The sequence below is a fragment of the Pongo pygmaeus genome, chromosome 12 (genome assembly GCF_028885625.2).
Source record: "Pongo pygmaeus isolate AG05252 chromosome 12, NHGRI_mPonPyg2-v2.0_pri, whole genome shotgun sequence".
In the NCBI taxonomy this organism is placed as follows: domain Eukaryota; kingdom Metazoa; phylum Chordata; class Mammalia; order Primates; family Hominidae; genus Pongo; species Pongo pygmaeus.
This window is the reverse complement of record NC_072385.2, coordinates 72565323-72578359: the sequence shown is the minus strand read 5'-3', so window position 1 is coordinate 72578359 and position 13037 is coordinate 72565323. Positions and strand designations below refer to the sequence as shown.

General features: G+C 38.8%; 2 protein-coding genes across 19 annotated transcripts in view; one reads left to right on the top strand and one right to left on the bottom strand.

Annotated features, from left to right (window-relative positions):
* Positions 1–13037, bottom strand: part of PUS10 (pseudouridine synthase 10) — a 127078-nt gene that overhangs the window by 67898 nt on the left and 46143 nt on the right. The window contains exons 1-4 of one of the 17 annotated variants that reach the window (XM_063648701.1): positions 9802–10006; positions 8141–8238; positions 4015–4155; positions 1015–1269 (exon numbers count right to left, since the gene is read on the bottom strand). In XM_063648701.1, the coding sequence (XP_063504771.1) occupies positions 1015–1269; positions 4015–4140 (381 nt within the window). In that variant the 5' untranslated portion in view covers positions 4141–4155; positions 8141–8238; positions 9802–10006. Of the gene's footprint in view, positions 1–1014; positions 1270–4014; positions 4156–5884; positions 6073–8140; positions 8246–9404; positions 10017–10572; positions 11018–13037 lie in introns of those variants that run through there. The other 16 variants (XM_063648707.1, XM_063648703.1, XM_063648706.1 and 13 more) reach the window with 16 other exon arrangements.
* The window catches only part of PEX13 (peroxisomal biogenesis factor 13), a 31947-nt gene continuing 28758 nt past the window's right edge, over positions 9849–13037 (top strand). Inside the window, exon 1 of one of the 2 annotated variants that reach the window (XM_054475076.2) lies at positions 9849–10416. In XM_054475076.2, the coding sequence (XP_054331051.1) occupies positions 10325–10416 (92 nt within the window). In that variant the 5' untranslated portion in view covers positions 9849–10324. Of the gene's footprint in view, positions 10440–13037 lie in introns of both variants that reach the window. The other variant, XM_054475077.2, reaches the window with a different exon arrangement.

Sequence of the window (13037 nt, the reverse complement as noted above, 5' to 3'; positions counted from 1 at the left end):
TCTCGAAAAAAAAAAGAATTTGGCCGGGCACAGTGGCTCACGCCTGTAATCCCAGCACTTTGGGCCAAGGTGGGTGGATCACGAGGTCAAGATCAAGACCATCCTGGCTAACACGGTGAAACCCCGTCTCTACCAAAAATACAGAAAATTAGCTGGGCGTGGTGGCGGGTGCCTGTAGTCCCAGCTACTCAGGAGGCTGAGGTAGGAGAATGGCATGAACCCGGGAGGCGGAGCTTACAGTGAGCCGAGATTGCGCCACTGCACTCCAGCCTGGACAACAGAGCGAGACTCTGTCTCCAAAAAAAAAAAAAAAAAAAAAATTCTTGGCCTTGGCAGGGTACAGTGACTCACACCTGTAATCTCAGTACTTTAAAGGCCAAGGCAGGATGACTTGAGGCCAGGAGTTCAAGACCAGCACAGTAACATAGGGAGATCCTGCCTCTACAAAAGGATTAAAAAATTAGGGCCGGGTACAGTGGCTCATGTCTGTAATCCCAGCACTTTCGGTGGCCAAGGCAGGCGAATCATCTGAGGTCGGGAGTTCGAGACCAACCTGACCAATATGGAGAAACCCTGTCTCTACTAAAAATACAAAATTAGCCAGGCGTGGTGGTGCATGCCTGTAATCCCAACTGCTCCGGAGGCTGAGGCAGGACAATCGCTTGAACCTGGGAGACGGAGGCTGCGATGAGCCGAGATCGCGCCATTGCACTACAGCCTGGACAACAAGAGCAAAACTCCGTCTCAAAAAGAAGAAAAAAAATTAGGTGGGCATGGTGGTGCATGCCTGTAGTCCTAGCTACTCAGAAGGCTGATGTAGGAGGATTGCTTGAGCCCCAGGAGTTGGAGGCTGCAGTCAGCTGTGATTGTACCACTGCACTTCAGCCTAGGCAATAGAATGAGACCCAAAAAAGAATTGTCTTGTCTCGAAAAAAGGAAAGAAAAAAGAATTCTCGGTTTTAAGACTGAAAATCTCTACATAATTGCACCTATAATGAAAAACAGGTTATTTACCTTTTTAATGAAATCTTTCTCACAGAATTCTTGAAGAATTCCTAGGCATACATTACATACATTTAAATTTGAGTTCTTGGAAGCAATGCTTCCATCTTGACTAACAGAGATCCTTCCCTCTCCATTTTGACTTAGATTATCAATACTATCTTCCAGTTCTTGCAGTCGAATTTTCTTGGGAGGTGGGTTCATAACTTCCAAAATTAATTCATCTTTTTCAGTTTCCAGAAATTTCTGTAGTTCATTGAGCAACTCCTGGAAAGTTAATGAAAGAAAAAGTAATGACCCACTGACAATGTCCTTAAGGCTTTCTAGGTAAGATAAAACAAGAAAATACGAGTGAAAATTAGGACATATCACAAATTTTACAATGTTGACATATCAATTCTGAAGCAATCCAGTTATTTTATTAGCCAGCATTGGCTTTTATGGAGTTTAAAAGAGAATTACCTATCTCTATTATATATGTGTGAATACTTTTTCAAAAGAGTTCCATATATCAGTGAAGCAAAAGTCATAAATCTGAGGAGAAAGGCTCCAATACAAATTTATTAATTTGTAGTTCTGTTGTGAGAGTCATTCATTGCTAATTTCAGTAAAAACAAACTTTAGTTCTAATGATTAACATATAAAAATACAAACTGAATTTCCATCCTTGCTAGGTTATTTAATAACCTCACAATCACTAAAAGCTCACAAGTACAATATTTATTTAATATGAAATCTGATCATTAGGGTAGTCTAACAAGTAAAAATAATTTGGAGAAAATTTACTAAGAAAGGTACACAAATGCTGACAATGCTGAAAGTTAGCATATGATTACAAACCATTTCCGTATATTAATTGAAAGACATGCTCTACTATATTCTAGTTTGCCTAATTTGTCTTGTATTAGAATTTAAAAACCTGCATTTCTTTGAAACTATTCTCATATTTCTCTCATTCAGATATTCCTCTCATCTAAATACTCAGAGGATTTTCCTCTGTTTTGTTTAGACATGTTTTATTATGCCATTGTTGAAAAAGTATATTTTTCAAATTCATTCAGATGACAATTTACTGACTCTAAAGGGAAAAAATCTTTCACTCAAACAAATTTAAATCCATTTTATTGAGAAATTAGCTCTCTTGCTTTAACAGAGAAATATACATACATACATATACAGGTACATTTTGACTCACACAAATATGTTTGTTGTTACCTAAGATCTATAATATAGATATAACATAGTGCATATACAGATGTGCATGTACATACATAGTTACATGAATAGAACAGATCAAAATTTAAGAACATTTCCAAAAAGCTGTCCAAATATTCTTGTATATTTCTTTATATAAAATGAAACAAACAAAAGTTGATAACACTCAGTCTCTTAATATAATATAAATTTAAAATCTAATAACATATAATAGATAATAGGTTACAGTGTGTCTGAAAAAAATGTGTAAGCAGGGTTACACAAAACCCGTCTTATTACTTTACAGTCATATTGTGTATAAATGAATATACACATATTTAAATCATCACAGCACAAGTACCATTTCTGGTTTTTTGTTTTTGTTTTTTTAATTTTCAGACGGAGTCTCACACTGTCGCCCAGGCTAGAGTGCAGTGGCACAATCTCGGCTCACTGCAGCCTCCGCACCCCCACCCCTGGGTTCAAGCAATTCTCCTGCCTCAGCCTCCCAAGTAGCTGGGATCACAGGCGCCTGCCATGGCATCCAGCTAATTTTTGTATTTTTAGTAGAGACAGGGTTTCATCATCTTGGCCAGGCTGGTCTTGAACCCCTGACCTCGTGATCCACCCGCCTCGGCCTCCCAAAGTGCTGGGATTACAGGCGTGAGCCACCGCGCCCAGCCAATTTCTGGTTTTCAAAGTGTTTCCACGTGCTTTGTTAGGTACTGTCCCTTAAAGTCCTGTGAGGTGGGTATTATCATCATTCCCATTTACAGAGGAGTAAACTGAAGCTGGAAAGTGGTGGAACTGGGATTCAAATCCATGTCTTCTAGTTCCAAATCCTAGGTTTTGAATTCAGTCAGACTGTTCAAATCCTAGCTTGCTCACTTAATAGCTGTGTAACTTTGGGCAGGTTGCTTAACCTCTCTGTATCTCAGTTTCTTCATCTGAAAATAGAGACAATCATAGTATGTACTTACCTAATCAGTTATTATGAGAATTATATAAGAGCTTGACATATAGTAATGATAACTGAATATTGTGTATTATTATTGCCAAAATAATAGAAACAACTAATAACATTTTAAAAATAACTGATACTACTAACTCCTGGACAATTTTTTAAATTACAAGAAACTGTGTGTGTATATGTTGTATACATACTGTTTATAATGTATATATTTACATATGTATTATTACTATCTGCCTCTAAAAAGAATATCACTTTTAGAATCAAACATTTCATAAATGTTACATATCTTATGCAAAAAAGTGTTATATTAAACATCAAAGCTCTCTGTATATTACCATAAATGTCAAAGATCTCTGTATATTACTTTTGTCATTAATAACAGTAATAATGATGATAAGCATTTATTTCTAGAGGATTCCAAATACCTATTTATAAATACACCTGGTAATATAGAAAATGGGAAAAACAGAAAAAGGCAACCATACCCACAACGCTTCCACTTAGTAGGACATGTAAGTAGTATTAGCCCCTCCTGGGAGGAAGCAATATTTTGTGATATTCTGTTTAGATATCCTTTAGGAAACATCTATACAAATGTTAAAACGCACCAGGCAGTTCCTCCACAAAGATCCCATTACACTAAATGTTAGATAGCTAGATATAATCACTTAAGAAAGAACTTACATTTCTGAGACTATTCCAAAATTATGAATATCACTCATTTTATTACAGTTTTTTAATTTAAAAAAGAGTTATGAATAGATACGTGCCCTCAAAAGTACAGGCATTCATTGTAAAATACAGAGAACCTTCTCTTAACTTGAAAAAAAAAAAAAAGAAAATACCTTGTATGGAAGTTTGTAAGGTGCATGAAAATCCACACCACAGAATCTGAAGATACATCTTGGACAAGTACCAGTATTGAGCAACAACCGGGCCACATGCTTGTTTTCCTCAGTCAGTGGGAACATACTGAATAATTATAACTAGAAAGAAAAAAAGTAAAACTAATGAGCAGCTTCTGCGTTTTACTGTCACAGACAAGCCATCATGTTTAGGGATAAAAACTAGCTTTCATTTGAAAAACACTACTGTGTACTCTCTAACCAAGCCCCTTTCATTACACACATATTATAAAATACAAACTTTAATGAAGTTCATAAGATGGATCCAGTAAAGGTTTCTAATTGCTAAGGAATTTAGTGTAGCATTCTGGATTATGATAAAATACATCAATATAACTAAGTTGATCAAAAGAAATAAAAATAATCAAGAATGGTTGCTTCTGAGGAGGGTAATGAAAACAGAGGTATGGGGTGAAATTTTGCTTTTTATTTTGTACCATTCAGTATTGTACAAAGTTAATTCATTAAACTCTTCCTGTAAGAAATTAAAAATGAGTTTGCTGGTGGTGGGGCTCAGAAAGCCATACCCCAAAATGAAGGCCTCAGCAGCAGCCTCAGAATCGAGCGTTTTTCTCTGACCTTCTGCCCTCCTGTCTCTCTGTCTCATTCTTCCCCAGACTAGCCATAGAAAAACTACAGTCTCTCTTCCTCAAGGTGAGTCATAGAAACCAGAACCCCCTTTCCCCAAAGCCAGCCATAAAATCTAAAAATATTACTCAAATTTGGTCAGGCACAGTGACTCATGCCTGTAATCCCAGCATTTTGGGAGGCTGAGGTGGGTGGATCACCTGGGGTCAGGAGTTTGAGACCAGCCTAGCTAACATGGTGAAACCTTGTCTCTACTAAAAATACAAAAAAAAAAAAAAAAATTAGCCGGGCATGGTGGCAAGCAACTGTAATCCCGGCTACTTGGGAGGCTGAGGCAGGAGAATCACTTGAACCTGGGAGGCGGAGGTTGCAGTGAGCCGAGATCGCGCCATTGCACTCCAGGCTGGGCAACGAGAGAAATTCTGTCTCAAAAAAGAAAAAATATATATATATAAAATATATTATATATTATATATTATATATAATATATATAATATAATATATTATATATATTATATATTATATAATATATAATATATTAATAATATATTATATATTATATAATATATAATATATATATATAATATATTATATTATATTTATATTATATAAAATATATATTATATAATACATATTATATAATATATATTATATAATATTATATATATAATATATATTATATATATAAAATTATATAATATATATTATATAAAATATAATATATATTATATTATATATATAAAATATAATATATATTATATTATATATATAAAATATAATATATATTATATAATATATATTATATATATTATATAATATATATATGCCTATTACTCAAATTTTCCCTCGACCTTTCTGAGTAAAAACTGACCATGAAAAACTAGGCAAGGTGCAGTGGCTCACATCTATAGTCTCACCACTTTGTGGTTGTGGGGCTGAGGTAGGAGGATCGCTTGAGGCCAGGAGTTTGAGACCAGCCTGGGCAACAACCCACAGGACCCTGTCTCTACAAAAAAATTGAAAAATTAGCTGGGCATGGTGGTTCACACATGTATTCCCAGCTACTCAGAAGACTGAGGTGGGAGGATCGATTGAGCCCAAGAGGTAGAGGTTGTAGTGAATCAAGATTATGCCACTGTACTCCAACCTGGGTGACAGAGCAAGACCTTGTCTCTAAAAAGAAACAGAAAAAAAAAAAAAAAAGACGAAGAAATTATCTAACCTCTCTTGTCTGACTGTAGATCATAAGACTCCCCATTCCATGGCAGGTCCTGCCTCACACCCAGAAGGAAAGAATGCATGCTCTGAGAGGCCAAGAAGAACCTAGACAGGCTTGCTGGGTTTCCCCACTCAGTCGATTACCCTTTTTGTTCAATCATATTTCTATGTGCCGTCCATACTTTGATGAACCTAAGCATAAAAATGGACAATTTCCCCAGTTATGTCTTCATTCTGAAGGCTCCTGTGTATACACATTACATAAACCTGTATGCCTTTTCTCCCATTAATCAATTTGCCTCATGTCAGTGATTTTCAGAAAACCTCTAGGTGGCTAAGGGCCTTGGCATTCAGACTAGACAAAAAAATCCGATCAGTCTACCTTATATAATACTTGACTACCCTTAATGATAGTTTAGCAGCCAACTATTTAAAACAAATTGAGGCCGGGTGCAGTGGCTCACATCTGTAATCCTAGCACTTTGGGAGGCTGAGGTGGGCAGATCACTTTAGGTCAGGAGTTCGAGACCAGCCTGACCAACATGGTGAAACCTCGTCTCTACTAAAAATACAAAAATTAGTTGGGTGTGGTGGCTGGTGCCTGCACTCCAGCCTGGGCAACAGAGTGAGATGCTGTCTCAAAAATACAAACAAACAAACAACAACAACAACAAAGTTGATCAGCAGGTCTAAAGACATCAACTTTACTTTGATTATATGACTAAATGGCAACCACCTGTTAACAAAATTAAAATATGCCCCTTTCATGAGTAAAACCTCCAACAAAAGTCCAGGCGCAGTGGCTCACACCTGTAATCCCAGCACTTTGGGAAGCCGAGGCGGGCGGATCACCTGACATCAGGAGTTTGAGACCAGCCTGGCCAACATGGTAAAACCCCATCTCTACTAAAAATACAAAAAACTATTAGCCAGGCGTGTTGGCATGCGCCTGTAATCCCAGCCACTCAGGAGGCTGAGACAAGAGAGTCACTTGAACCCCGGGAGGCGGAGGTTGCAGTGAGCCGAGATCGTGCTACTTCACTCCAGCCTGGGCAATAAGAGCGAAATTCCATCTCAAACAAACAAACAAACAAAAAAACCTTCAACAAAAACAAATTAAGTACAAAATATTTGAGAGCAACTGTTTGCTTAAATTGCCAATTTTTGCAATTTAAATAAACTCAAAAAAAATACTATATAGAGAATGAAGGCAAATCTGTCTCCTGTTACCAGGAAGGAGGGGGTACTAAAAATTCAAACAACCTAATTTGTTCAGCAAAACTAGATCTTCTAATTAGTGAAACAGTTCATATTACCTTAAAATGATCAACTGCCCATATTTTAGAAAATAATCATTGCATGGGAATTGTATGGCATGCTATAACTGTGGTCACACAGATGAAAGACAGTGGCATATTTTAATTTGTGCAGTTTCATAATTCAAATGAACTTGCTTAAAATTTGTGGAAGGGTGAAGCTCTTCCCAACAGCTTAGTATAAAGATGTGATTCTTCTAGTCTGCGTTTTCTAAACCTCTAAAACTTCCTACTTACTTGCAAGTTGCTAAATGTTTGGGGCCACTTACCAAGATTCTTGCACAAAATAATGAGGAAGACAGGTATATAGTTACATAGAACTCTTCACCAGAAAAGCCAGTTCAGCAGCCAGGAATACTAAAAACAGATTGCTTCTGGCTAAATTCTAATTCAGGGGAATATGTGAGTCAGCAGGGGGAAGAAAATCAGGCTTGTATGGGCACACTATACAAGCTGACAAGGTAACAACTTTGAAACACCAGAATTGAGAAACGCATAGTTAGGGTTGCCTAAGTAAATTTGGGCTCCAGGGTATTTTCAAGAAAGAAAACAGAATATGTGGAAAACAGCCTCTAAATAATGAAGATCTGGCCAGGCCCAGTGGCTCACACCTGTAATCCCAGCACTTTGGGAGGGTGAGGCAGGCGTATCACTTGAGGTCTGGAGTTCAAGACCAGCCTGGCCAACATGGTAAAACTCCATCTCTACTAAAATACAAAAATTAGCCAGGTGTGGAGGTGCGCACCTGTAATCCCTGCTACTCGGGAGGTTGAGGCAGGAGAATCACTTGAACCCAGTAGGCGGAGTTTGCAGTAAGCCCAGCACTTTGGGAGGCTGAGGCAGGAGGATCATGAGGTCAGGAGATCGAGACCATCCTGGCTAACACGATGAAATCCCATCTCTACTAAAAATACCAAAAATTAGCCAGGCATGGTGGCACGCACCTGTAGTCCCAGCTACTTGGGAGGCTGAGGCAGGAGAATGGCCCGAACCCAAGAGGCAGAGGTTGCAGAGAGCCAAGATCACGCCACTGTACTCCAGTCTGGGCAAAAGAGCGAGACTCCATCTCAATAAATAAATAAATAAATAAGATCTGTGTGGTCAAGGTCAAGTCATTACTATTTACTAGTGATCTGTATCCCTTTTCCCAGCCCATTTAATCTACTTTGATGCAGAGAAGAGATCGGATGCTGTGAGGGGCTGAATATAAGTATTTACAATGCATCTCTGACTACCTACACAGAGAAACTGTTTCTGTTTCACCTGTTATTCTAAGTTATTTTTTCTCCATTGGTTAAGGTCAAGAATTTTACTTAATTCAGAAGTAACATTTAACTCAAAAAGAGACACAAATACACCCTCTTCCAATAAATCAATAAGCACTTTAAAAGGACACTTAATGAAGATTTCCCTCGATATTTAAATAGCTATATTAAAATTTATTTTATTTTCCATGGCTATAAGACAATGTTTATTTTTCCACTAAGTTCACAAGAACAAAGGTATCATGCAAAGTGAATAAATGACATATTACAATCTCCTGGCTCTGAGAAGTTCCCAAACCTGATTGATGAGAATTACAAAACTTCCAGTCCTGAGTAATTTGAAGAGGTCTAAAAATAGACCCCAAAAAGACCTCTTTTGAATGTATGTTAATAAACGAGCTATGAATTTACAAACCTCAACATCATTTTCACCTACCAACAATCTATCAACTTCTCAAGAAAGTTAACATTAAAAGGAGAAAATACATTACGTCTTAAATTTGGTTTTTTCATTGTGAGGTAATGAAATGGCAGGATTTCACAAGATATCAGAAATCGGTTGTCCATATTAGATTTATTATGTTTGAAAGCAAGCCCTGAGAAAGGCATTCCACAATGTAAGTTTTCCAGTGTTGGTTATCCTCAAGATGTTTGCTTTTCGTTTATGTGTTTGTTTTATAGAAATAACTCTGTAACAAGTTGCTACAAAGCCGCCTTTCATGTGTCAGGCTCCTTAGGAGGACTGAATCTCTCCTCCCCAAACCAAGGATAACTAGCCCAGTCTCTGGCTTACTGGAGGAGAGGAAGGACTTTATTTTCACCTCTTGGACGATTACAAAAACCAGTCATCGAAAATGAGAAAAGGGGCGGGGTATAAGAAAAACTACCGAAATGACCAGACTAAGTCTCATATTCTAAGATCTTTTAAAACTCATTTCCCTACCGAAGGGTGTCATTCGTAACGCGGCGTGGGGCTGGGGGTGTGGATTCACGGAGAAAGAGATGATCACACTTCACTGGGCTTCTGAAACATTCAGCTATGGAATCTACTGTGGACTCTTGAAAAGTTCATCCCGAGATCTAACCTCAAGCCTCAGTTTTGGCCAAGCAAGCCCTTCCCCCTTCGATCAGGTGCAACAAACTTCCCACTCACCCGTCCTTTGCTAACAAAGCCGCTCCAGCAGGAGAGAAACGACCTCTCTCCCGCCACACCTCTTTTGCACCCAGTCTGCACTCCTTCACCTCTTACCTACCGCCTCACCTTCTCCCCAGACGCCGGAGCCTGAGATTTAACCCCTTCCGGCCCTCGAAGGGAACAGGGAAGACTAAAGACAACGCACCTATTGCGTCTAGCAATTCTGTTCCCCGAGGAAACGTGGGCTTTAGAACGAAAGTACCAGCCCGCTCTCGCTAGGACTAAGTGAGCTTCTCCCTTCTTGTTTGTAGAGGAAATCCGAAAAACTGCCTGGTTTGCCACCTCACCCCACCTCCCCCACGAGCGAAGGAGTGCGTGGGGCTTTACTCCCAGCCCGACTGGTCCACTCCTAGAAAAGCCTCGGTGGGACTCCGACGTCTAGGGAGTCGTAGCCGCTACCAGAAATATCGATGAGACTTTACCCTGAGGTTTAGAACGGTAGCTCTTTCTGGGGCAAATACAAAGAGCGTGTTTCTTCCTACAAATTAGTGGCATCCTCCTGCTGTATGGATTCAGCGGGCAATGTAACTGAAGGCTTGTCCTGACTGCAGGGTTGGGCGGGGTGGACGGCTCGGTGTTCTGCCCGTTGTGCCTTGCGCTCGAGGTGCTGGTCTACGCGGGCCTGGACCGTCCGGGCTAGGAGCTGGAGCCGATCGGAGACGGAGGAGATGGCGTCCCAGCCGCCACCTCCCCCAAAACCCTGGGAGACCCGCCGAATTCCGGGAGCCGGACCGGGACCAGGACCGGGCCCCACTTTCCAGTGAGTGTGGGATTCTTCAGGCTGTGAGTTTGGTGGGCCCGAGCGGGGACTTGGCAGGAGGCGGTTGTAGCGGTTATTAGGGGAGGTATTCCCTTCCCCCCTTTAACCAATACCCAACCTTGGGGGTAGGGGCCGAGGTGGAGCTGGGGCGCTTACCAGTGGGGACTTCAGTGTCTCACAGCTGTTTCTGACCCGGCAGCTCTAATCAGCAACGTTTTTTTCGGGAGCTCCTGGGCGTCTCTCTGGGTCTCTGTGCTTGAAAGAAAGGGGGGCGGCTTCCTACCTACCGCTTCTGTTTTCACTTTGACAGAATGGCTTCTCTATCTTTAAAGCGTAGACTTTGGTCTGTAGCAGTTGAGAGCGGCATTTGTCCAGCCACGGCATCGACAGGGAGCAAAGTCTCTCCTTAAAGGTGTTAACCTCTCGAGAAGTTGCTGAAAGCCCGAAAGGTTTTACGCAACTGGAACTCAAGCCCCGTACACTTTGCATTCTTTTCCAGCAAAACTCAGCCAATGTTTCGGATCGAGATTGGAGAAGCAACTTTAAAGCAGGAGTTCTAGATCTGAGGCCTATGGATGTCCTTTGTGTGCAAAATAGTGTATTTTTCTGAGGCCTGTAGTTTTTTGTTTGGTTTTTAATCAGTATCAGTTGGTTTCTAGGACTTTAAAAAGGCTAAAACATGCAGAGTTGGGAGTGTTTCGTGGCCTCGTGTGGCTTTTGTTTGGTAGTGCTGGACATCTTAATTCAGATACGTGTGACTCAAATGTCAAATCACCTACTATTGTAGGTTTTCCTGAGCGTAAAAACCCCAACATATTGGAATGTATTTCTGCTGTGTTCTGAAATCTTTTATTTAAACACTAAAATGCTTTAACACAGTAACTACTTAGTTTAATAAGGGTATATACGTAACAAGTAATAAATTTAATTAGGCTGGTAAGCCACGGTGACATTATCTGCTACCGTTTTTTTGAGTGGGTTCTTTTTTTCCCCATTTAGACTGCTTGTCGAATGAGAGAGGTTTTATTTTTTGCATCTGTTAAAGTTCTTTTTATGTAAAATTAACCATTTTCCCACTTTATCATGAAATATTTTAAACACGGAGACCAGTAGAGAGTAAGATAATACCTGTGTATTCTCTACTCAACTTTAAACAATGTGAACATTTGCCAGATTTATGTCGAATTTTTCAAAATAAAAGACAGTTAAACTCTCCCATTCTTCTTTCTAGTGGTGACTATTGTCCTTATTTGGTTTTTCGCATACCCAGTAATGTTTTTATATTTTAGTACTTAGGTTTGTGCTATTTATATGCATTTTATATCTAAAACTTAACAATGTAACAATAATATATATTTTATATCTAATTACATGTTACTATTTATATATTATTTTTTGTGTCTTTGTTTTTTCTGTTGCCCAATTTTCTATTGGCTTTATCTTTGCTTACCAATTTGTAAGAGTATTGTTAAACTAATCCTTTTTTGTTACTACATTTTGCTAATATTTTTCACTGTGTAGGTTCTCTTCTTTATGTTCAATTTTTTGTACTGATGTTTTTGATTTTAATATAGCCAAAATTGTCATATTTTATTGTTTATGCTTTTTGTCTTGGTTAAGAAATCCTGTCTACCTAGATCAGGACAGTTTTTCTGTATGTTTTCTTTTAAATCTTCTGGATTTCTCATTTACATATTTAATCCACATGGAACTGACTTTGTATAAAAATCTAATTTTTTTTCCATATAGGTAACTAATTGTCCCAGCACCATTTATTGAGTAGTCCATTCTTAGTTTATAATGCCATCTATGTCATATCAAGGTTTCCTAAATATGTAGTTCTGTTTTGGGCACTTTCTGACTTTCTACTAGCACCACACTATCTTAATTACAGAATTTTATAAGTCTTGATATGTAATATGTCAAGAGTTTCCACACATTGCTGTTCTTTGTAATTGCCCTTGTTACACTTAGTCCTTTATAAAAAGACTTACTGGGATTTTTATTGGAACTGAGCTGAATTTATGGATCAAGTAAGTTTTTACTCCATGAATATTGTATAAGCTACAATTGGTGAGAATTTTATCTTTTTGCCTTAAATATCTTATAATTATCCGCTTTGGGAGGCTGAGGTGGGCAGATCACGAGGTCAGGAGATCGAGACCATCCTGGCTAACTCGGTGAAACCCTGTCTCTACTAAAAATACTAAAAAAAATTAGCTGGGTGTGGTGGTGGGCGCCTGTAGTCCCAGCTAATCAGGAGGCTGAGGCAGGAGAATGGCGTGAACCCAGGAGACGGATCTTGGCAGTGAGCCAAGATCACGCCACTGCACTGCAGCATGGGCAACAGAGGGAGACTCCATCTCAAACAACAACAACAAAAAACTTATAATTATCTCCATGAAATTTTTTTCCATATTTTATTTTTTATTCCTAGATTATTTTTGCTGTAGTAGTTGCAAATGGGCTTTCTTTTTTCCTTTTACATTTTCCAGTTGGTTATTAACTGGTATGGCAGAATGCTATTGATTTTTTTAATGTAAATATTATGTACAGCATAATATTTATCAAACTCTTAATTAGTTCTGATGGTTTGGTTGAAATTCTCTTTAGTTTTGTGT